The following is a 26,566-nucleotide window of genomic DNA, read 5'->3' on the forward strand; positions in this document are numbered from 1 at the left end:
GAAAACTAACACTAAATTAAATTAAAAACATCAATTTTGCTCACAAAACATATATATGAGTCATCAGGGTCAATTGCACATCTTTTTGCTCTGAATGTACAAGTCCTAGAGAAACATTTCTTAAGGAAAAGTTTTTCCATTAGTGAAAACTGTCCTTAAACTTTTTTTTAAAAAATATATTTTTTGCTCACTTAACATATATTTGAGTCATCAAAGGTCAAATACATCATTTTTTTACTCCTAATGTAAAAGTCAAAGAGAAAATTTTTAAAGTAAAAATTTTTCCATAGTGAAAAGTAGCAAAAATCACTTTAAAAAAACGTCAATTTTCGTCAAATAACATACATATGAGATATCAAAGCTCAATTATGCATCATTTTTTCGAGAAGTGGAATTTCGCGATAATATCGAGAATATCGAGATGTGGAACAACATCAACATCGCCGTTGAACTTGCCCACAGAAGCATTAAGTGGAGGTTCAATCCGCCCAGTGCGCCACACCAAGGTGGCATCTGGGAGAGGTTGGTACGCAGTTTTAAGCAAATACTTTACACCATCCTCAGTACTCGTTGTCTCAAGGACGAAGTTCTGAACACTACTTTTTTTCTTGTCGAACACGCACTTAACGCACGCCCGTTAGCGCCCGGAAGCGCCGACCCGTCCGACATAGGCGCAATAACACCTAATCATTTCCTACTCGGTAACCAATCAACAGCAATTCCGTTAATCGTTGGCGTCGACGAGTTCGATCATTGTAAACGGTACGCCTGCGCACAGTCGTACGCTAACGCTATTTGGTCAGGTTGGATCAAAGAGTACGTACTGGCGCTGAACCGATGTTCCAAGTGGCAGACGCCTACAGAGCGACACCTAAAAACTGGTGACTTGGTCTGGGTAGTTGAAGAGACCAACCCAAGGGGTTACTACCCTACTGCACGGATCACCGAAATTAGTTACAGTTCCGACAACGTCGCAAGCTCCGCCGTTTTGCGCACGTCCACCGGATCGCTCGTCCGCCCGCTTGTAAAATTGGTACCCATCCTCCCAACATCTTCTGGTCCGGAGGATGTTAACAAGTAAATAGATTTAAAGCAAGAAATATATCAACCAATCAAAATTGAGTATTTAAATTACGTATAGAATTGCGTCCGATTTACGTGAAAAGTTCGGAAAAAGTTCGTATAACCTAATTTTAAGTAAATATAACCACGATATGTACGGATTAAAGTTGTTTTCGGCTTAAGATTTTTAGGTTTTTTAGACGATTGTTAATCGAATATGAACCAATTCTGACGTCAATAACATCAGACAAAAAAACCGGTAAAAGAGCATAAAAAAATCCTTGCCGTCTAAACACTCACTTGTTACTACCACCAATGCTATGTACGTTGTCTACTTATACGTTGCTTTCAGAACACTTTGTTATACTGATATATTCAACACAAAGCTGTACTGATATATTCAACTTGTTGATATACTGATATATTCAATACGTTGCTATACAGACAAAAATCTTCGAAAGAGTGTTTTACACCTCTATACAATCATTCTTTGTTTTTTTTCAATTCACAGTTTTTTTTGTTTTTGAAGCAAACTCGTTACGATATGCTTCTCTGGGCTATGAGCTATGGCATATCCTCCGGAATCTCAACCAGGTCACAACGGGCGTCGAAGCGCACCCATCGATCCACCTGTGTGAAATTCTTTCCTCTCTAAATTTGACCATTCGGCGGCAAATCGAATTTTACTGCAATCCGGCTGTGTAACAGCATTTTTTAAATTAAATTTATAATACTAAGGTCTGCATGCGTGAGTGCCGTTAATACCCTTCTCTGACTGGTCAAATTGGAAACAAGATACAAAAGTCAATGCCGTACGTATTAAGACTTTGATTTTCGTTGGTTTCTGAGGGCGCTGTGAAGAGAGAATGGTAGTTTTGTCCATTCCTATTTTCAAAAGACAAACGGAAAAATATGCGTGCAAGAATATGCTTTCTGCGAGTGTGTTTTCTTTATCAATTGTAGCCTTTCAAAACATTTTATTAGTTTTAACTCTAACCTCTTCAACCAAAGTGCTGTTATATAAATATATTAACTATAATTGAACTTTTGGGAACATTTTCAATCATCGGTAGCAAAAGTCAGATTTTGAAGTACAATTTTGAGCTGTTTTTGTCATATGGCCTTTTAGGCGCGTTTTCCAAGTTTTGGAATTGTTCTTCAATTTTAATTTTTTTTCACTTGGGAACAATCTGCTGCTTATTTTGAGTTGCTTTGTCAAAAGAAACTGAATAATTTTGACAAAATGCGGCCTAAAGCTCATTCTAGTCTTCGTTTCCACTATTTTTGTGGTTTGGTGGATATATACTGCCACTTTTTGTATTTGTATTTTGCATTAATTATAGTCTTGCAGAAACTGTATTACCAGCTCTGTTAAAAAATGGCGTGGAGTAGCTAATTGAAGGAATTTCAGGGAAAAAATATCAGATTGTTCTTCTCTAAGAATGTTTTTCTTACTTAACTCGATTTCTTAGAAAAATCAGTAGAATTGCGAAAAGGTTTAAATTTGTTTATTGGGTAGTCTTTGTCTAAAGATTAAATGAGTTTTTACTTCGAGTCTTTTGGCTATATTTCCTTATTTTTGAAATCAAAAATAGTTTTGTCGAGTCAGTAACACATTTAACGCTAATAAAATGTTCTTCCCAAAAACTGATATATCAGCCTGCGCGGAGAAAGTAAGTTATGACTTTCCATACTCAATTCAACCACTTCCCACTAGTTTTATCTACGCAAACACACAAACACAAAAACAAACACAATAAATCACGAATGGACCTATAGAAAAGCAGATCAGACTTGAGAAAAGGTAACACTATGAAAAAAACAGTGTTCAGTCGCTATTGACTTTGAACAGACCCTTTCCTGTCATACTGGAGAATGCTGAACTTGGGTGCAGAAAAAAATATTATTTTTGACCATGTCTAAAGCGAAAAAAGATTACTCGATACTATATTGGCATGTGTTGTGAGTCTAAATACGATTTAGTATGTTGTCTGAATTCTCATTAGTCTCTTCATACAAAAATTGTTAAATGTATAGGACTACTATACACTCATGCACACAACCCATCCAAAAAATATATTTATGTATATATATATATATATATATATATATATATATATATATATATATATATATATACACATACATATATATATATATATATATATATATATATATATATATACATATATATATACATATATATATATATATACATATATATATATATATATATATATATATATATATAGCTTATTCATCTGGCATCCAGTATCAAACATCAACAGCAATCATCAAGTAGTATATTGCTCTCACATGAACAAACAAACTTTAAACTTTAAATTAACTTTACTCATTAACAATACCTTTCTAACCTAAATAAGACCTCTTTCTCCACTTCCAATCGTTCTCTGTTTTTTTTCAATTCACAGTTTTCTTTTTGTTTTTGAAGCGAACTCGTTCAAATATGCTTCTCTGGGCTATGAGCTCTGGTATGTCTTCCCGAATCTCGACCACCCCGCAACGGGCGTCGAAGCTCGCCCATCGATCCATCTGTGTGAAATACTTTCCTTTTATTATCAGACCATTCGGCGGCAAATTGAATTTTACTGCTATCTGGCTGTGTTACAGCATTGTCTTTTTTCTAGATTTATAATACTTAAGGTCTGCATGCGTGAGTGCCGTTAATACCCTTCTCTGATTGGTCAAATTGGAAACAAGATACAAAAGTCAATGCCGCACGTATTAGGACATTGATTTTCGTTGGTTTCTGAGGGCGCTGTGAAGAGAGAATGGTAGTTTTGTCCATTCCTATTTTCGAAAGACAAACGGAAAAATATGCGTGCAAGAATATGCTTTCTGCGAGTGTGTTTTCTTTATCAATTGTAGCCTTTCAAAACATTTTATTAGTTTTAACTCTAACCTCTTCAACCAAAGTGCTGTTATATAAATATATTAACTACAATTGCAAGTTTGGGAACATTTTAATCATTGGAAGCAAATCGTCAGAATTTAAAGTACAATTTTGAGCTATTTTTGTCCTATGGCCTTTTAGGCGCGTTTTCCAAGTTTTGGAATCGTTCTTCAATTTTAATTTTATTACTTGGGAACAATCTGCTGCTTATTTTGAGTTGCTTTGTCAAAAGAAACTGAATAATTTTGACAAAATGCGGCCTAAAACTCATTCTAGTCTTCGTTTCCATTATTTTTGTGGTTTGGTTGATATATACTGCCACTTTGTCTTTGTATTTTGCATTAAGAAACTGTATTACCAGATCTGTTGAAAAAATTTAAGCGGAGTAGGTAATTGAAGAAAAATAGCTAATTCTCAGGAAAAAAATTATCAGATTGTTTCTTTACCAGAATGTTTTTCTTACTTATATTGATTTCTAAGAATAATCAGTAGAAATACATTTTCATTATTTTTGAGGTCAAAAATAATTTTGCCGACTCAGTAAAACATTTAACGCTAAAGAAAACTGTTCTTCCCAAAAACTGATATATCAGCCAGCGCCGAAGAAGTAAGTTATGACTTTCTATGCTCAATTCAACCACTCCCCATTCGTTTTATCTACGCAAACACACAAACACAAAAACAAACAAACATAAATCACTTCTGGACCTATAGAAAAGCAAGGAAAATTGTAGAGTGTAAAAAGAGTGGCGAGAAGAGTGTAAAAAGAGTGCATTTTCTTCAAATAACACTCTTACACTCTTTTCCCCAATAAATATGAGTGGAAAACGCATCACAACCTAATCCCCGATAGTTAGGGGTGGATTAAGTTTGAAAATTCCTCCCGGGAGTTTAGACAAATTATGAAGTCAAAAGTAAGCCATCATCTAAGTTTAATGTTTAATTGAATGTTCAGAGTCTAGACTTGGACTCGGTAGTACACCAATTTGGGATAAAGTTTTGGAAACAACTTTTGCACCTTTCGTTTCTTACACTATAGGTGTTTTGCTCTTATTAAGTAGAGATCCTTGTTTTACAGTGTAGAAAGTTGCCTTAAAATGTGAAATGTTTCACTTTTGGCCAATTATGAATGAATTTGTGTCGCCGTTAAATATTAGAAAAAAGAATTGAGTGGTTTGTCATTTCGTGATATCTTTCATTTTTTTTATTGTACCGCACTCATCGACTTACTTTTCACTTTTGGTTCACGCTTATAATAGTTTGCTCAAGTGTGAATAGTTTGATCTTCAAAAAAAAATTGAGAGAGAACAGAGTTGAATTAAATTTGATCTCATGATAACTTTTTCTTCTGTGAAAGTTTGATGAAGTTAATCGGTTGCTTATAGGGTTTTCTTTCCGTTGTGCTAAGAATACTAACTTGTCCGGAAAACAAATCTGACCAAAAAGCATTAATTGCTTACCTGTTGGGCTTTTGCGCTCGATTTAACAAATACTTCAAAGCGAAATTTTTCCAATATAACTTCTTAGCTATCTGCAACTTGTTTATTCTTTATATAAATAAAATAGTAAGGTGATTGTTTATTTACGTTTATATCGTGATTTGGACTGAACAAAAATTTTCAGTGTCAATTTTGGAGCGTCCTTGCCGTATGAAGATGATCTGGAAAGTGTTAGTTCTACGTCTAATATCTGTTGAAGTGGTTTTATCCCTGCCGAAGACACTCGAAGACTCCAAGGGAAATTTGACTAAAGAGCAAGAAATAATGAACAGTGAGTAAATCTTAATCATTGTCGGATAACCTGCAATTTTTCGATTCACAATTCCTAAAACTTGCTCTCGCATATTCCTATAAGTAAAGACGTACATCTCATCAGGTCACTGAGAAAATATGTCACTCGTAAATAACCCTGTAGCACTCCGAGATACGTTACCTTGCTTGAAACACTCACAAGTTTGAAATAAAAAATTCCAGATCTCTGCACGTCCGAACTCTACATTGACATTTTTTCCTTTATTCAGAGCAAGATCTTTAAAATTGAGTGGCTCTTCTCAAGGATAATCGAATTTCTGATTTTTATCTTGAACCGCCGCACCATTCTCGACAAAGGCCAGATTTTTTATAAAGCTTCATTAGAGTCTCGTCCACAAAACAACGCCTTGAATTTACAATCTCAAAGTTTTTTTTTAAATCTGCAAACATGTAAATTAAACTAACCACTTGGTTAATGTTACATGTTAGAAATTTATTAATCAAACATTATTTTTTTCTAATTTATAACAAACTAAGGTTCGGTTTTCGTAAAATAATTTAATAAAAAATATGTTTAAATCCTGCAACCCTTCTGTCTATTGGAACTCTTTCGTGTCGTTTAAGCATTTCCGCTGTAACTTTTTGTTTAAATTTGGTCTTCGACGTTTCTTTTCTAATTGTAATTGGAAGTGTGTTCCATTTTCGAATAAAGTTACGAACAATTGAACCATTACTCCATTTTGACTTACATTTTTGTTCTAAGAAAAGGTTATGGGTTTGTTTGTTTACAATAATAGGCACGTTTTCTAAAAATCTGAAATGTTTATTAGAGCGATTTCTTGTTTGTTGGAGAATATTGAAAAACCTATTTAAAGACACCCGTGTTATTTGGAGCTCTGCTGGAAGAATTTTAGTCTCCAGAAGTAGATCTCTGGCAGTATCGTATTTGGTTTTCATAAAGCAAACTTTTATTCCCCAGTTTATCTGTTTGTTAATTCTGTCAATAGAGTAAGATGGTAAATTTTGAAAAAAATTGCGCTAAAATCTAAATGAGACAAAACTAGTGATTTAAAAAGATTTATCCTTGTTTTTAGCGGTACCTGATAACGAACCAAATATAATGATCTGATTGCTGAAGCCATTTTACTGATAACCTTATTTAGTTGATTTTGGTATGTCAGTTCCCTATCAATTATTACAACTACCTAAATATCTATATTTTTCAGATGCTTCCAATCGGTGTCCCTTGAAATCGACAGTTTCAATGATCGGCAATTTTTCCTTCCTGAACACCATTAACTCCGTTTTTTCTCAATCAAAGTTAACCTGTTTTGTTTCATATATTGATCTGTCTTGTTTAATGTATCTTCAGCTATTAGCTGCAAATTTGCTTCATTCTTTGCATGACATAGAATTGCTGTATCATCGGCAAACTGTAATACATCACAATTCGTTGATACAGCTTCACTGAAATCGTTGACATAAAGTATAAAAATTAGAGGCCCTAAGACAGTTCCTTGAAGAACACCGTGTTTTATGACAACCCAATCTGATTTTGCTATCCCATTTTTTACACACTGTTTTCTATCACAAAGGAAAGAGTTTAATAAGATTCTTGCATTTTCTCCAATTCCATACCTTTTTATTTTGTTCATAAAAACATCTATAGATATTGAGTTGAAAGCCTTTGCTAAGTCTAAAAAGAGTGTGTCAACAATTTCGTTTTCGTCAACACATTGGTTTATCTTTTCAGTTAATGAAATGATAGAATCGAGACAGGACTTTTGCTTTTGAAAGCCGAATTGATACTTGTTAATCAGACCATTAAGAGTTAGTTGTTCAAGTAGTAATCGCTCAAAAATTTTTGCTAGAGTTGGTGTGACTAATATGGGTCGATAGTTTTCTGGTTCTAGTTGGTCTCCCTTCTTATAGACAGGTGTAACATGCGCTGTTTTTAAAATATTAGGAAACGTGTTTTTGTTTATACATTCATTGACGACAAATTGTAAATGAGTTCCAATAGACAGTTTACTATCTTTTAGCGCCCATGCTGGTATATAGCCCGGTCCGGGAGATTTATGCTTAGGTAGATTATCAATAACATTATACAATCGTAAAGATTTGTAAATGTTATAAATCTCTGATTTTGGGTTTTTCTTCCACGCATTAAAGAGACGGTGTTTGTCATTTATGAGACCACGTAATTCTTTTGTCAACCATTGCTTTTGTTGTTTTTTGGTACTACTTTCTACCAACTTCAAGGGTGCATGACAACTCAGTATATTTTCAAAAATTTCGATAAATTTTAAAAACATTTCGTTCGGCTCATTTCTCTGGTACAAAGGCGACCAATCTTGCAGCGCAATGTCACGATTGAAATTTGATCTTGAATATTTCTTGGTATTACGTATCAAAAACTGCCTTTTCTTATCACTGTGATCTATTTTTAATGATGACTGATATACTATTGTGAAGTGATCAACTCCAAGAGTCAACTCTAGAACACTGGTTTTAAAAATTTGGGTCTTCGAGATAAAGCAGTGATCAATTAACGAATTTTACACCAATCAAATCATACAAGTGGTCTTAACAAACTGAGATGATAGATGATGATATTTTAACAGATTCACACTATAAAAACTCCATCCATTTTTCACACCAAAAGAAAATTTGCCAAAGAAATTTTGATAGGGTTTTCCATTTTTTAATCAAGTTTTAATTTGGAGTTAAATATTAGAAATCTAGAAGGAAGAAAAAACTATATAATAATTAAATTTCAGAACGGAGTTAATTGATAGCCGCGTGAGCAAATCCAGGCGGCTATTTTTGCGCTCCTAAATCTTTACAATTAAAAAAATTTGAATTGTATTGGGGCGCTGTCTTTTTATAAGATATGTTCACACATTCTCATGATTGTTGAAGTCAAATTGGAGTAGTGATTTTGGTCACGCCGAAACAGGAAGTGGAGCGAAAATGCGAGTGGTTATGCGGCGTGAAATTTTTTCGCTCTAATTGTAAAGTAGATTGATGAAAGGGTGTTTGAACGAAAATTTGCTTTCTCTCTAATTGTGTTTGTTCACACGCGGCAATTTCACTTTAATTTTTACTGTTTTTTTTCATTTTTTTGAATCGGTGTTCGGGCCTATCTCAGGTTATCAATATAATATTCAACTAAGTTTTAAGGCCGCCCTGTTCGCGTTATAAATTTCTCTCTAAAATTAGAAAGAATAGAAAGCACTGTATTATGAGACGGTTAATTTTTTGTCTAATTGTCCAATACAAGTTATAAAGGCATAAAAAATAAAGTTAAACAAAGCGTGCTTAATATTTAAATGGACATATGTTCCTTAAATATCAATGAAAGCAAAACCAAATCATATTTATAAATGGTACATAAACTTCAGAGCGTTTATGGTAAGAATCAACAGAATCATCTTTTAAGTTAACTGCATTTCCGTTTTCTTAATCAAATACAATTTTTTGTACAACAAACATAAATACTTGAATAAATTTACTACTGGAAAATATATGAAGAAAGTGTACGTAAAATAACCAGCTATGATTGAAACAGATCAAGTAGCACTATACTAGCTGAGATTTGAGTACACAATCAATAAATAAGTACAATTAAGGTTATATGAACTAAATAACAGATTTTCACATTTTCAGATATGTCCAAATTGGGGCTAAAATATACGTTTTTTTTGACAATAACTCGGAAACTAAAAAGAAATCAACACCAAATTTAGTGACTCGATAGACATTGGTGAGATACACATTGTGAGTGAAAATGAGGGTTCTATCTCGAAAGGCTGAAGTAGGGCTACCTTTTAAATTCTGTAAGCAATCTTAATACATGGGGTAAATTTTCAAATGTTAATAGCTCCCACACTAATGATTCAAATTTCAGCAAACTTGGCAGTGACTAGCACTAGTCTACAATATAGCATATGAAAAAAGATTGAACTAAACTGGACATGTAGTTTTTGAGATAATGAGATTTCATTTTCAGACCGCAACATAGCCGGCCCTGTTTTGATTCTAGCAAAATACTTTCAAATGCAGTCAGTATCTAATGAAATATTTTCAACTAATGGCCATAAAAAAGTTCCCTTAACAGTTTTGATTGTTGCCATGCTAGCTATTTTATCGTCTCCTTCATGAAGCTTCTGGATTCTGGCTAAAGGTTAGTTGAAGTAGCTTTCTTTCTCAATCAACCAGACTAAGTTTCCCACTTTAATGTCCGCGCCTGATTCAGTTCTCAATTTTGCTCTGCATTGGAGTGATGGTAGTAATCGCTCATCCACTGCTTCCAAAGGGCTTTCAATTGCTCGCTGATGTGTCGGAAGTTTTTTCGATATGAAGCATTGTTATCGCTAAATAGAGAAATGGGTCATGACACGTTTGCTCCCCCAACAAGGAAACGATTTGGTGTTATCGTATCCAAATCTTCAACATCGCTACTAACTGCTGTTAGAGGTCGATTATTGAGTAGTTGTTCTGCTATGCAAATTACTGTTGAGAGATTTTCTTCTTTCAAAGATTCTTTGCCCAAAATATTGAAAATCGCTTTTTTGCTCGATTTCACTAATGACTCCCAAGCGCCACCAAAATGTGGAGCTGCAGGGGGGTTGAAAGTCCATTGTATACCATTTTTTGCTAAATTGCGCTGCATTTCAGTATGGTTCAGTTCTTTGAAGGCCGCATTCAATTCGTTCGCTGCGCCTACAAAGTTAGTTCCGTTGTCAGAAATTACTGTTTTCGGTTTGCCTTTTCTCGCTTTGAACCAATGAACTGCGTATAACAAGACTGTGTGTCCAGTGATTGAACGATCTCCATATGCACTGCTCTAACGCTAAGACACGTGAATAGACAAATCCATTTTTTGACTGTTCTTCGGAAGAGCTTAATTGAAAACGGTCCAAAGTAGTCTACTCCAGTGTTTGTAAACGGCGTTACATTATCTTCGATTCTGAGTATTGGTAAATCTGACATCATTGGCATTGACGTTTTGCTTCTCTTCAATTTACAGTGTAGACATTGGTGTTTAACCGATCTCAATGCGTTTCTTAGACCAGTTTCCCAAAGCTTTCTTTGAATTTCAGCTCTAATATGTTCAACACCTTGGTGATGGTTGTGCTGATGCTGAAATTCGAGATATAATTTAACTGCCGGATGAGAATTTGGTAAGATGACTGGATGTTTTTCTCCGAAACTGAGGTTTGCATGTCTAAGTCGACCTTTTGCTCTTATTAGATTTTCGCTCAGAAACGGATTCAGGGATTCATTTCACTGTTGCTTTTGACAGAGTCTTCTTTCTTCAATGACGCTATTTCTTTTGTGTAACTTTCTCTCTGGACTAACTCCCATATTCGATTATCTGCTTGATTAAGCAATTCATGGATTATTTTTTGTTCCTATTTCTTAGATTCAGTATTCTCGCAAATACATTTCTCAGTCTTCTGAAGTTACTGAATCGTTTCCAGTCAATTGGAGCTGAATTTTCGTTCGAGTTACTGGCAAAAACTTCTACTTGATCAGGAACTACTTCTTCTTGCTACCAATTTTCTGTTTCGTTAATTTCGCTCTTTAACCAATCCGGTCCGTTTATCCAGTCACTTTGCATCAGTTCATTAATGGAGAGACCTCTCATTCCCAGATCAGTTGGATTGTCAGCTCCAGCTATATGCCTCCACTGATCAACTGTTGAACTGTCAAGGATTTATGCTAACCGGTTAGCAACAAAAGTAGGCTGTTTTTTGTCACTATTACGCAACCATTATAAAACAGTAGTTGAATCGCTCCACAAATTGATTGACGCAAACTAACTTCTATGTTCTTTCAAAATTAGATCTTTAATTCTGTTTGCTGTAACTGCTGCAATTAACTCTAATTTTGGTAAAGTATGGTGCTTCATTGGGGTCACCATTATTTTTCCAACAATGAACCTTATTAGTCTATCGCCGTTTGGTTTAGTAATTACAACGTAACATACTGCACAAAAAGCATCTTCCGATGCGTCTCCAAAGACGTGTAGCTCAATTCTGTCACAGGATTCCTGATTGTACCATCTTGAAACGGATAATTGTTTTGGATTACTCTATTCTTGCACCCACTTGTTAAACTCGGTGTTTATGTCTTCGGCTATCGGCGAGTCCCACTTTTGACCATGTGTCTGCCAGATTCGTTTCATTAACATCTTTCCTCGAATGACAAATGGTGCCACGAGGGGATCAAACACTTGCGACACCGTTGACAAAACTTGTCTTTGCGTCCAATTCGTTTTCTGCAGGAACTCTTGGTCCTTTCGAACAGTTAACAGATCATCGGCTGCTATCCATTCAAGTCCCAAGACCTTAGGGTTATCTTCGCTTTCCATTGGTGTAATTTCGCTGTTTTCAAATATTTGTTCGAAATTAGAAAACCATTTTGTGAAGTTGAAGTTTCCTTTTGCTAATAATCACTTCAGGTCATGGATTACTTCAGATGCTTGTTCAATTTTGTGAACCGAGAGAAGCATATCGTCCACATAAAAGTTATTCATTACCATATGCGATGCAATAGGTTGTTCCAATCCAAACAGTTTTGCACACTGCTGCAGGGCATAATTTGCACATGTTGGAGACGATTTTGCTCCAAAAATGTGCCGGTTGTGCTGGTACGGCATCTGTTTACCGTCTTCATCTGCCCACAGAAACCTGAGGTAGCGTCTTTGTTGTTCAGGCACTTGAATTTGCAAAAACATTTCTTCAATATGTGCAGTTAGTGCGACACAGTTTTCTCAAAATCTGATCAAGATTCCAATTAGATTTTGCAAAAGGTCGGGACCTTTCTTCAAAACGTCGTTCAGGCAGTATCCTCGAAACCTTTTCGCAGCATTGCAAACTCTTCTTACTTTCTCTGGTTTTCTGGGATTTACAACTGGATGACGAGGAAGATACCAAACATCCTGACGTTCAAGTTCACCCTTTTCAAGCAAGGAGATATAGCTTTTTGCTAGATCTTTTTTTATTGAATCGATTTACTTCATTTTTAAAGACTCGTTTTCCGCTAATCTTCGTTCCAGCGAACGTAGTTGTTCAAGGGCTGAAGAAATATTACAATAAAGTTTTTGTTCTTTTCCCGTAAAAAGCATTTGAATTTGGAAACGTTCTGGTAGCTTTAACGTTGTCTTCTCTAGTATTTCGAGAGACTTTTTATCTTCCAGTGTTCTGCTGTTTCCTTGAAATGTTGTACCGTAGGATTCGATTTCCCACCACTTTCTCACAATTTCTGTTAGCTCTTGATTCTCTTGGCTATCGCTGCTTAGGAAACTGCTCTCTGTCCTTTCGCTATTTGGCAGTGGACCACTTAGTGTCCAGCCTAATGGAACTTTTACTGCCCACGGAGAATTATTTCCACAATATATATATATATATATATATATATATATATATATATATATATATATATATATACTCTAAAGGTCTTATTAGGGAGTAAGCATCTTGACCAGGAATCCCTTTTACGTCTTTCAAGTCAATTTTTTTCAGTCTTTCGCACAATGAATGAGGATAAAGTTTACTTAGCTCAATTTCATTGTAAACCGAGGATCCAACTACAAGATCTTTGTAACTACTGGCTATGATTTTCACCGTGTCGCTGATTTCATCGGCCGCCCCAATCTTGACCGGTACTTTCAAACAGTCGATTGAGTTCGTTCCGTGAATCCCATTTACTGACGTCGAAGTACTTCTTCCTTCAAGGCATAGTGATTGTATCAATTCTTCGTCTATCCAAGTTTGAGAGGAGGCAGTGTCGCAAACAGCTTTAGTTTCGACAAAACTTCCGTCTTCAGCGTAGATTCGTAATGTTGCAACTTGGAGGAGTCCTTTGACTGACCAAGCTGTCTTATTTGCTAGGTTGGTTTCGCTTGTTTGATCTGGTGACTGGATTGGCTCGTGTGTCAAAATTGGTTTGTTGTGTAACATGCGAGTGTGATTTCTTTCACAGCCGTCAATTCCGCATCTGAGCTTCGATTTGCAATCTCTGGCGCGATGCTTTCCCGTCAAGCATTTGAAACTGAGGTTAGCTTGTTTCACTGCTTCTGGCCGTTCTGTGACAGAGAGTTTTTTGAATTTATCACACTTCCAAAGTGGATGATCTCCGTCATAGAGAGGGCATTTCTGAAATCTTATCTCTCTATCGTTAGTAAAAGTGTAGTTTTTTGGTTGATCTCCACCTGATCTGACACTATTTTGTTTTCCTCTATAAGAACTCTCTGGAAATTGCTTTGTTGCTGCAGTTTTCATTTGCTCTTGAACTAACGATTCTTCTTGTAGCCATTCGCTCAATTCTATCAGATTGGGCAGCTTCGACCTATGCGACGCGGTTTCAATATGTGCAAACCATCTGCGTTTTATGTCTGCCGGTAGTTTATCAACTATCATGTCTAGATTACATGATGAAAACAAATCGTTGCTTTGACCGAATTGTTGCAAAACTTTTACAAAGTTTCCGACTGTCAACAAAAATAACAAAATTTGCGCTATCGTACGGCCGTAATTGTGGATGGTCTCGAATTTTAGTTAATTGGGATCCTATTATCAAGTGCGGCTGACCGAATTTGCGCTCAAGTGTTTTCCAAGCCGCGTCGTACATAACGCTCGGATAACCCATACCAGCCAGCGCTCTTTTTGCTGGCCTAGTTAACAGCGTTTTTAAATGCGTCACTTTTTCGTCGTTTGATACGGTACTACGATCGACTGTTGACAGACACATGCCGCTCCATTCAGGCCAATCAAGGGGATTGCCATTATATTGTCTTTATTTAAGTTATGGCAAAGTGCGATTAACTGAAGAACTTACTGGGTACATGTCATACTGATTAAAGCCGTATTTCGGACTTGATTGCGAAGTATCAGAAATCTCAAACTTACTATGCGGCCCTTGGTTTGAGCTCACCGTTCCCGGAAGGTATCTGAATGCACCACTGCCAAACACACCATCTCTTCGAGTGTTTCATTGTGACATCAGTGACCTCAGCCAGCTGTTACTGTATTTCCGCTGAGATGAGGCTGCAAAATTGTTTGCATTTTGTTGATTGTCACCCTGTGCTTGATTAAGTTTTCTGTTTTCGCCCAAATAGTCTTCATCGTCACTGCAGCTGATATTGCCCAAGAAGTTTCCACTGTGTGGTACAACTGGGTTTTCCAGATTTTCAGGATGAAATTCGTCTTCTTCGTCGGTGTTAATTTAGAGTTTCAACATTTCGAGTGTCTTCTGCTCCTCGAGTTGCCTCAATTGCTCGTCAGTTTCTCGAGCTCGTCTTTTCTGTTCAATTTTCAACTTCTGCATGTGATATTCAAGCCTCAGTTGCACTTGGCGTTTTCTCTCAGCTCGCGTTTCTTCCTTTTGTTTCAATTCTTCTTCCGTTGAAACATCGGGCAAGACATCTTTCGATTTTGGCTGATCGGTTTGTGTCTCAGTTGCGCGTGTGTTTTGAGGTGGCTCAATATTTTGTGCTGTTTCCTCCTCGGCCCCATTTACCGATGACACACGAGTGAAGGTGTTGGTTCTCTGACAAAGCTCACTGACTTTGCCGTCTCCAATGACTTCTTTTTCTGCTCCCACAATGCAAGAAGTTCTTTTCTTTTCAAAGACAAGTTTCTTTGTTTCTCTTGCAGATCTGCTTTGTGCTTTGATGAGACCCGTGTGCTGTAATGTCTCGTCTCTTCAACTATTTTCTTGTCGAGGGCAAGATATTTATCAAGATTGGTTTCGATGCTCGCTGCTCTACTTAGTTTAGAGCCAAATTGTCTTCTGAGTTCTGCTCTTCTCATTTGATGATCATTAAGTTTTTTCTGTATTACTTGGCCAATTTGGTAATGATATTCCACATCTTCGCTCGTTTCGAAATCAGTTGAATGATGAGATATACCGCCACTGCGGGCTCCAGAGGGACTTTGTTCCTTTCTTTTAAACATTTTCGAGGTTGTCCGGGTCGGCGGACCAAATGTTTGGGCCTATCTTAGGTTACCAATATATTATTCAACTAAGTTTTAAGGGCCGCCCTGTTCGCGTTATAAATTTCTCTCTCAAATTAGAAAGAATAGAAAGGACTGTATAAAGAGACGGTTATTTTCTTGTCTAATTATCCAATACAAGTTAGAAAGGCATAAAATATAATGTTAAACAAAGCGTGCGTACTATTTAAATAGATATATGTTCACTAAATATCAATGAAAGCAAAACCAAATCATATTTATAAATGGTGCATAAACTCCAGAGCTTTTATGGTAAGAATCAACAGAATAATCTTTTAAGTTATGTGCATTTCCGTTTTCTTAATCAAATACAATTTTTCGTACAAGAAACATAAATACTAGAACAAATTTACTACTGGAAAATATATGAAAAAAGAGTACGTAAAATGACCAACTATGATTGAAACAGATCAAATAGCACTATACTAGCTGAGATTTGAGTACACAATCAATAAATAAGTACAATTAAGGTTATATGAACTAAATAACAGATTTTCACATTTTCAGATATGTCCAAATTGGGGCTAAAATATACGTTTTTTTTGACAATAACTCGGAAACTAAAAAGAAATCAACACCAAATTTAGTGACTCGATAGACATTGGTGAGATACACATTGTGAGTGAAAATGAGGGTTCTATCTCGAAAGGCTGAAGTAGGGCTACCTTTTAAATTCTGTAAGCAATCTTAATACATGGGGTAAATTTTCAAATGTTAATAGCTCCCACACTAATGATTCAAATTTCAGCAAACTTGGCAGTGAATAGCACTAGTCTACAATATAGCATATGAAAAAAGGTTGAACTAAATTGAACATGTAGTTTTTGAGATAATGAGATTTAAATGTCAGACCGCAACAATCGGTTTTTTTTCTAATTGATTTTCCTAATCCATTCAAAGTTCATTCTAGGCCTAGTTTTTTTGTTTGAACCAATTTTCCAATTCTCGCTAGTGGTTCTTTTTTCTATTTTTTTATCTGATTTTTTTTAGAAAAGGTTTTCCCAATTCAGTCATAGTCCGTTCTACGTCTAGCTTTTTGTTTAAAGAATGAAAATTCTTTGAATTGTACGTCAGGACTTGTCTCAGATAATTTAATATGACTTTAGCGGACCGCTATAGCAGTCACTACCACGCAATTCATACTCTGTGGTTTAAGGATGGTAATTTTTAAAAAATTATGGCTGGCTATCTGGGAAAGTGGGGATGCGATCAAAGCATCTTCAAGTAGTAAGAAACCTATACACCCTGACTCACTTCTCGGCTCATTTTACCGAAACATTTTATTCCCTATACAAAGCGGTTGTTGCCCGAATTTAATACAGCTAATGCTAACATTAAAATTAATTTAAATAAATGAATTGGAGAAGGAAGACAAGGGAATTATTTTTACGTAGCGCAGAAATCTCCAATAGTAGTGAAAATGTTTTAACAACACTTCACAAAAGATTTTTCATATTTTTGCGGGTTAAAAATTTGGTCTAAAACATCTCGTCTTGAGAGTTTGATCTGCGCGCAAATTTTTACGAAGGGTAGAAATAGTTAATAGTGGTTTAGTGTTGAGGGTCAGATAGAGTAGAAAGTCCAAACATTCAACAATTGCCTTTTACTATATGGTAAGGTTTAATGTCTTCTCAGTCGATTTGGGTAATTGTATATTTAGAGATTTGTAAAGCTCAAAGAGAGCTGCTCTCCGGGATTTACTTGTTCATCTCATTTTGGAAGGCCTAAAGTTAAAAGCGCCAGTCGAATCACTCAATTGCGCATGACTACATATGCAATAATAGCTCGTAGTCATAGAAGTAGTATAATACTTAACTTTACTTATTATATAATATAAGAAAAGATATTGGTAAAAACATCAAAACTTATACAATTGTGTCATCATCGAGTCGTTCCAAGGATTTCAACGAATAAAGTTTTCTTGATTTCAAATTTCTTGCAAACAATTTTTTTATAGTCAACAAAGAATATATACCAATAGAGAAGCCATATTAAACAGATAACTTTAACGAACTGTTGAGAAGTTTCTAGAAAATTGTTAATCAAAGCCAAAAGGTTTTTAAACTCATTCAAACCATCATCAATAGAATTTGGAAACGTTTAAAAACGTAAATTTAAGAAAAGAAACTTTACAATTGTTAAAAACATCAAGAAACGGCGTAATCGACAACAGATAACAAATTGAAGACGAATTGGAGAAACTGAAAATAAACTAAAGTCTCTATTAAAAAATTGAGTGTATCTTAGTCAAATAGGTAAAAAACTTGTTTATTCTTTGACATAAAGCTAAAAATATAAAAAATTATATAAAAGATGCGTAAAACTTTCTTTGTGAATGCAATCATTCAGTCTCTTAGCAAATTTAGCTACAAAAAGCCAACAGTACTAAATTAACTGAATCACGTCGGACAAGTTGCTCTCAAACGCCTGATGATCAGTTGGCTTCTACAGTCGCTAGGTACGGTTTAGGGAGGTACGTTAAGCAGTTTTAAAAGCGTTCATATATAACGTTGACCCTATCTTAGCATTGACTTAAACAGAATTTTGTCTCTTTAACTTTTTTTATATGTCTGTTATTAAAATTTTATTGTTTGTTTTTAACGTTGCTTTATTATTTGAATTTCTTTTTTTCCTTAGAAGTAATTAGAAAATAATAGTTTCGAGCTGTCCTGCAATATGAAAAAATATGGTAGTTTTTTTCATTTCCCTCGAGTCACTAAATGATCGCCAAAAATTTTATCCGTAGACTTTTGTCATTCATCGTCACAATTCCTTCTATTATTATGGAATTCGAGCTCCTGAGGCACAGGTGTGCTCGTGACAGTTTTCTGGCCAGAGGTTCCCGGGTCGACAGAAAATCGGAAAAATATGTAAGATCAGCGTTGAAAAGTTAGTTTTTTCACCGCAAATTTTGTACGTAATTTTGCAGTAAAATGCCGTGAATGTGATGAGAATATGTAAATTCACCGCTAGATTAATTGGGGATCGTAAAAAAATTCAGCACAATTCACCGCTAAAATATGTAATTTCACCTCTTAATATAGCAGTGAAATTACATGTTTTAGCGGTGAATTGTGGTGAAATTTTGTAACATCACCGCTTACTCTAGCGGTGAACTTACATAATTGTACCGCATTTCACCGCAAAAATGTATACAAAAGTTGCGGTGAAACAAACAACTTTACACCGCTTTTCATGCAAGAATCTTGCAAGGGAAAAGATACTAAATAAATTTCCTGCAACTTTCCTCTAAGATTATGAATCCATCAATCAACGAGCTATATTGACAGGTTGCCATATTTACAAAATTTAGTGAAATAGGAATTGCTTTTCCCTAACCCGGGTTAAGGAAAAACTGGAAAATTATGTAAGATAAGCGGTGAAAATTTGGTTCCTTCACCGCAATTTTGTACATAATTTTGAGGTGAAATGCGATTAACGCGGTGAAATTGTGTAATTTTACTTCAAGAGTAAGCCGTGAACTTACAAAAGTCACCACATTTCACGTCTGTCTACAGTATTCCATCCTTGCACTTGTTCGAACCTCTTACCTACTGCATGTCAGCCACTTCTTCTTCCACTGCGCCACCTCTCAATAAATTGCTAGATTTTTGTTTTGAATTTAAATCAAACTCACTCTACTTTCCGTAAAACATGCGCGTTGAACTTTTGTAAGGTTTGCAAATTTTTGCGATGAAATCACCTATTTAAGCGGTGAAATGTGATGATTTTTTGTAAGTTCACCGCTTACTTTAGTGGTGAAATTACATAAAATCACCGCTTAGAAAACGGTGTTAAATAGAAGTTAGATTGAGGGATAATTTTTTTTGGGGGGGGGGGGGGAGGGGGTGGTTAAACCTCACCATTCTTCTCTTACTCCCCATTGTCAACTTGTCTTACATCGTTTTACTCCCCTAAAATTACCCCCAAATCTTACATCTTTTTGACACTTTTCTAAGCAGTGAATTTATGTAGGTTCACCACTACGTTATGCGGTGAAATTATGTAATTTCACCGCACGACCCTATGATCTTACATAATTCGGAAACTTTTCTCGAAGCAATGAATTTATGTATTTTCACCAATAAATGCAGCGATGAAAATACTTAATTTCATCGCTACCATGCAATAAAGGTTTTTTCACCGAACTCACCGCCTGATTTATGTAATTTCACCGCATTCACTGCTTATTTTACAAAATTTTCCACATTCGCCGCTTATCTTACATAATTTTGCGTTGAATGGCGGTGACACCTAGACCCGGGTTGCTTCGTTTTTGGAACTTCTAGGAAGTTCATAGGAAGTTCTGGGAACTCATAAGAAGTTCTGGGAGGTTTTACTAGTTCAAATATGGCTTTCGTGATCGTACTCAGAACAATTTTAACAGTTTCTCTTCATGTAAAAAACGAAGCGAAAATTGAAACTTACACCAAAAAAGCTTTATTTTCAATTTAATACTGATGCTTCAATTCTGAAGCCTGTGACCTCATGCAGGAGTTATATATGCCAATTTAGATTTCATACAATATCATACAACGTTTTTAGTATGATTTTAGGATCATACTAAGAAATGAGCATGGAGATGTAGGAAATCATACATGGCCCATGTATGGAATCGAGGAATCTTTAACCCGAGATCGCCTTGTTAAATTTTATGGTTAAATCATTAATAGAAATTGCATTTTGATTTTTTCTGGATTGTAGATAGTAAACTTTGCTCACCGAGAATAATGAAAATAAGTGTGAGCGTTCTGGAGTTAGAAGTACCGTAGTACTGTTGATTTTGTTTTATTTTCACTGTTTTTATTTTGCTTTATGCACTTGATATATAATGTAACTAATAACGACTGTGATTTGAAAATCTCGTCATAATCAATTTTGATTTTTTTTTAAAAAAATTTTTCCTGCTTACTCCAATTACTTCTGGCACTTTATTTAGCAATAACTTTGATTTGAACTTATTTTTTTAAAGAAACTATTGATATTTTTTAAAATAATCCAATCATATCTATCAATCAACCCGTTTTTTTACACATATTTCGATATCACAGTTTTCCATTGATGAGAAACTTTTGACACACAGTTCGATTCTTTTCAGATAATTACAACTTCACAAAGGCGGATGGAGTTGAAGTGTCGCGAGAGTGTTTCGTTTGTTTCCAGTACAGCTGTCTAGTCATGACCCCATCTAGTGAACCCACCTGTATCATGAACATCATTAAGACACGCCTCTCTTACTACATCAACTTCCAGGTACCACACATACATAGAAAGGTATCCCAGTGAAAAGAAACACGCACATGCAAATTTAAAAATGCACAAAGACCTCAAGGCCAAAAGTTAACACGACAGAAGTTCCTACATACTTAGAAAGAAGCTGACTTTCATGAAATCTTGGTCTTTTTCTTCAACTTGCGTGTTTTAAGCAAGGTTACACGATACTACAGAAGTCACTTCGAAATTCTTGCTTTAGAAGTCCAACTGTTAAGAGGTTCTCGATAAAAGCCAGAAATTCTCAGTGACTTGAAGCAGAGTGACGTAACCTATATTTAAGAAGCAGAGAAAAGACATGAAGAAAAGTTTGAATGAAGCATTAAACACAATAAAGTGGGAGCAAACTTGTAGGGTTTTGCTTGTAGGTTGAATATGAGTGTTAATAATATATTAATGGTATTCAGAGTCTAAGGGCACAATGCTATTAAATAATTACAAACATCACTCAGATCTAACAGGTCATAAATGGGCTTAAAAAGCAGTGTAAAGTCATACTTTGCTGCAATTTAAACATATTTCGCAAGGACGCCAATACTTTCCAAATCAATCATTTTCGACCATAAAAATAAAATATTGGGAACAGCAAAAAAATAAAAAATTGAACTTAAAATGGTTATCCAAGAGTTTTTTGACTCAGTTGGTTTATGGCCTTTTCTAAAATATATCTAATTCAGTTTTTTTTGGAGAACTCTGTTTCTGTGGTTTATAAATTTTCCACTTCGCCTAGAGGTAAAACAAACAGAGCTGCCTGCATATAGGATAGTAGTAATTTTATAACTGTTTATCTTTAACTAAACCTCATTAGTCTCACCATTTTTGGGATAATTGTCAATCGTTCGATTGCTGTTGATTCTTTTTGGGTCTGAGACTTTCATTTTCCAACATGCGATAGATTTTTTCTTCTCCGAATGTTCCAATGATTCAATTCATTTCGCTCTGCTTCTCTTCTTTGCTGTTTTCTGATTGCACTGTGTTGTCGTAGTCGTGTACTTCTCATTTATGGGTTCTTTTAGTCTACTGATTCTTTGTAGGTGTTTGTGCTTTTTGGGGATTTGGTGGCATAAATTTTTTATCCACCTGTCCTATCTTTCCAAACTTTGTATATTTTTGTCACTGGCCTTGCAAATTCGTTGCTAGCCAACTGTGTATTTGTCCTCACGATTCCAGCATTTTGCGATTTTAGGGTTCTCTTGGCTTCAAATGTCCGCTGTTGGTTCTTGTTTTATTTATAGTATATTTGTTGGTCTTTTCAATGCGATTTTTTGTTTGACTGATTTTTCGTCTGACACATCTGACTTTTCGTACGCAAAAACGGGATGTTTGGCTCATTGATCTCAAAGTATGCGCTTCACAGAAAGCATTTTGGAGACTTATAATCATGATGTGAAGGGCGGTTTTTAGAAGTTGACCCCCACAATAACCCCCCGATGCACTCCTCTGCGCTCACCTCACACCCCTTCAATTAAACTAAAGCTATCCTCACTAAACTATGACTAGCCAGACTCGAAGCCAACCGTTCGCGGGTTGTTTCAGACGAATTCGCTCCGACGTTAATCGGTAATGCTCAAATGTTCTGTTTTCTTTTTGACAAGTATTTAATTGTGATTTGTGGTTGCTGGCATTACATTCTTTACAATAATTTCCTGTATCTGATTAATTGCTCTCAAACGAAGTTTTTAGCAATTATATTAGTCGTGTCGGTCTTTTTATACGCAATTTTTTGCTTGACCGACATTTTCGTCGGACCCATTTTGACTTTTCATCCTCAAAAACGGGATAAATAGACAGCGCCCAGCGGCATTAAGTGCTTTTAGAGCTTTTCAGCTCACTATTCTCTGAGTGTGCTATTAACAGAAACTGTTTTTGAGACTCATACGTGTCGTGTGGAGGGCGGTTCTTTGAGGTTGACCCCCACAAATCCCTCCCCACACACTCACACATCAGCCCCCTCTCACTTCAACCCCCTATCCCCAGCCCGGAAAAACATGTGAATTATACATTGCAATTATAAGTAATGTAATGGCTGAACACCAAAGAGAGTTTCAAGACAGGGACAAATTTGATTCTGCTCAAAAGAGTACCGTCATTTTTATCGGTGACAGTGTTACAGCAAATAGCGACATCATCACAGGCCGAACAAATGTCTATTAGGTCCGGAAAATCAGCTATTGTGTCATTATGTTTTTGATAAATTAGGAACATTTACTGAAGTCAATGAAGAGTTGCCAATTCTTGCGACGGCAAAATAGCAAACGACAACAAGTCTCTACCGGAAGTTTTGCTCAGAATATTAGAATAACGAAACAGTTTTTGTTCCAATTTTCATAACAAAAATTGTTTTTGTTTCCAACATTCGTATATATCTTATGGGGTTTGACAACTTTTTCAATGAAGCGAATCAATCCATTTCATTCCTCCCTTTTTGTTAATTTTCCCCTAAAATTACCTCAAATTAATGTTCATTTGTTTTCAAGTCTGCTCTTTTTATCAAACCATTTTTTGTGGTAATTGAATGAAACAAAAGAAATGTCAATGGACAAAATTTTGTACCGTACCTCATAGATATTAGATAGGGGCGCATTAACAAAGATCTATCCAACAAAGATATATCTATCCTTCACAAATGTCATCATGTCTGTTTTTGGGCGAGAAGTTAATTGTGGTCTCCAGAAGTTACAAATAATATTCGGGCAGTAAAATTTCATGCTAATTACATACTTGCAAAACTGTTAATACATGCTTTTTCGTCGTTTTTGTCAACACTTTTACGTATCCATTATTTATCATAAATAAAAGTGACGCAAGCTAGAAAAAAACTGACGACGAGGTACTATAACGATGTGTTGTGCACAAAAAGACGTTAACTCTATCCAAAACAGCAATTTGGCATTTGCTATTCAATGTGGCGATATTAATTTAACAGAATTTAGAAGCTTCTGGGTTTATTAACTTGTCACTTTTGCAATGGGTCTTCCAGCCACTTTTCAATCAAAATGATGTATGCACAACTTGTATGGTGCATGTAGTGGTTACGTGACTCTGCTTGAAAAACTAGGAACATCTATTGGTCAATGAAGATTTGCCAATAATTGTGACAGCAAAATAGCAAACAACAGCAAGTCTTCTGGCCCTGCAAACTTTCGGCATTTTAAAATGCGCTCGTTAATGTTTTAACTTATCTGTCAGAATTTGAGGTACAAGATTCTTTCGGTAAGAAATATGCCCTCTTTCACGTATGTTTTCTTGTAAGATACCAAATGTTGAGTTTTTCGCATTTTTTGTCGGCTTTTGACATCTGAGGACAGCATAAGATCAATGTGATAGAGCTTGACAAAACGCTTTACACTACTTGTTCAATGTAAAACTTCGCCAGAGATGAAACCTCGAGGAAAGAACGATAAAATGGGCTCTCAAACAATACCAAGTTTGAAAATGTTAAACCAGAGGAGTTAATGGCTATCACACCAGGCTGCAAGTAAGATATGCTGTTTCGAATCCAGTACTGGACAAATTTCACATTAATTTGGCCCTCGTACTATGTTTCATTCACAACATAGAGATTAAAATATTTGTACATATTTTGAACTTTCGAGCATCAACTACTTTCAATTTTAATCCAGCATTGATTTTTTAAGTACATTTATGTAGTTGTTTCTTTCCAGCCTTGTCCAATCACGTGCAATTTCCTCCGTCCCTTCTACCGATTCTCAATGAGTGAGAGAGAACACTTTTCAAAGGAGTTGAATGGGTGGGCAACAAGTGACAAGACAACTGTCCCACTAAGAGAACCCACCACTGATGAACAAGACACCATGTGGTGACACCCCAATCTTCAGAGACTTCTCTTGTTGTTGTTAGAGTATTAAACTGCGTCGATAAACTCCAAAACACTCATATCCGTCTGTTTGTTAAACATTTGCCGTTTAGTTGCTCTCGAACGAAGTTTGGACTATTATTGTCAAAATGTGACTTTTTAACGCAAAATTACCCCTTGACGGTTTTTATAGTTGCGAAGCTGAAAGCTGAAAGTAGCTATATTGCTGTTTGCATCGATTTTCCAACTGAAAGAATTTGAACTGTATTGGGCCCGTCTTTTTTTAAAGACCTGTTCTCACGTTTTTAATTGCTCTCAAACGAAGTTTGTAGCAATTATATTAGTCCTGTCGGTCTTTTTTAAGCAATTTTTCGCTTGACCAATTTTTCGTTTGACGCTTTTGACTTTTCGTCCTCAGAAATGGGATAAACAGGTAGCGCCCAGCGGGCATTAAGTGCTCTTAGAGCCTTTGAGCTCTGTTTCAGCTAAAACTGTTGTGGAGAGTTATATTTTGGTGTGAAGGGCGGAAGAGAGGATGAAGACACCCCCACTGTTGCCCACCCCCACCCTCCCTCTCCATCAGCCCCCCCCCAGTGCACCCCCTACCCCTCACCCCACCGTGGCTACGTTCGAACAACCGCTCGCTAAAAACACGCAATTTCATACTAATTTTGACAAATTTTTTCTAGTCTTTTAAAAATTTTGGTCAGTTTTTGAGTTTTTTCAGTCCTAGGTGTCAAGGAACCTCCTCCAGGGCTTCATAATAGGTTACTGCAAAGTTTCTAGTAGTAGTGAAATGGTTTCAACATTTTAACATCACGAATTTTAGCATTTTCCTTGACAAAACGTGCAAAAATTTTGAACTTTTTCGACATTTAGTTTTCATTATTCAAGTTTTTACAGACCCAGGGGCCAGAAAAGCTCCTTAGGGCTTTAATAATAAGTCACTGAAAAATTTTTATCGAAAAGTTTAAACTTTTTACTACCACAAATTTTAGCATTTTTTCGATAAAATTATCATTTTTTTCAATTTTTTTTGAAATTTTCTGTCATTATTTAAATTCTTTCAGCCCTAGGTGCCAAGGAACCTCCTCTAGGGTTTTATAATAGTTTACGGCCTAGTGTCTAGTGGTAGTGGAACGGTTTGAACATTTTAACATGACGAATTTTAGCGTTTATTTGACAAAACGCGCAAATTTTTACAATTTTTTTACTTTTATTTTTCATTATTCACGTATTTCCAGACGCAAGGGCCAGAAAAAGTCCTTAAGGGTTTGATAAATAGTTGCTGAAAAAAATTTTGTTTGCCATGAAATAGTTTTAAACTTTAGTAATTTTTCGATAAATTCATTTTTTTCAAGTTTTTTGAAATTTTTTGTCGGTTTTTAGGATTCTGTCGCCTCAATAGACGAGGAACCTTCTCTAGGGTTTGAAAATAGGTAACTGTATTGTTTCTAAATGTATTGGAATGTTTCTCAAGATTTCATTCAACACCATTTTAGCTTTTTTAAACAAAACCTGCAATTTTTTTTTTCGAATTTTTTTGACATTTATTGTCATTATTCAGGTTTTTCAGTCTAACAGAAAAATTTCGTTAGGGTTTGATAATAAGTTACTGGAAATTGCATTTTGACCATGGTTTAGTTTTAAACTTTTTAATCACAAATTTCAGCAGTCTTTTATGCAACTTTTTTTTAAAGTATTTTGAAATTTTTGGTCATATTTT

General features: G+C 35.5%; 2 protein-coding genes across 2 annotated transcripts in view; one reads left to right on the forward strand and one right to left on the reverse strand.

The window, feature by feature from the left end:
* Positions 1 to 26,566, reverse strand: part of LOC142349335 (uncharacterized) — a 268,438-nt gene that overhangs the window by 211,518 nt on the left and 30,354 nt on the right. The gene's annotated exons all lie outside the window — the stretch shown is intronic.
* LOC142349442 (uncharacterized) lies at positions 4,114 to 24,990 on the forward strand. Its single transcript, XM_075400993.1, has 4 exons — positions 4,114 to 4,583; positions 5,600 to 5,746; positions 20,851 to 21,005; positions 24,689 to 24,990. Coding segments are annotated over exons 1-4 (462 nt in total). The 5' UTR covers positions 4,114 to 4,582; the 3' UTR covers positions 24,848 to 24,990.

The sequence above is a fragment of the Convolutriloba macropyga genome, chromosome 11 (assembly GCF_964194025.1).
Source record: "Convolutriloba macropyga chromosome 11, txConMacr16.3, whole genome shotgun sequence".
In the NCBI taxonomy this organism is placed as follows: Eukaryota; Metazoa; Xenacoelomorpha; order Acoela; family Convolutidae; genus Convolutriloba; species Convolutriloba macropyga.

Bases quoted from the DNA above. Each gene is read 5' to 3' on its own strand.
- LOC142349442 (XM_075400993.1), top strand. The intron at 5,747-20,850 runs GTGAGTAAATCT...GATTCTTTTCAG, and splicing joins AGAGCAAGAAATAATGAACA to ATAATTACAACTTCACAAAG. The intron at 21,006-24,688 runs GTACCACACATA...GTTTCTTTCCAG, and splicing joins CTTACTACATCAACTTCCAG to CCTTGTCCAATCACGTGCAA.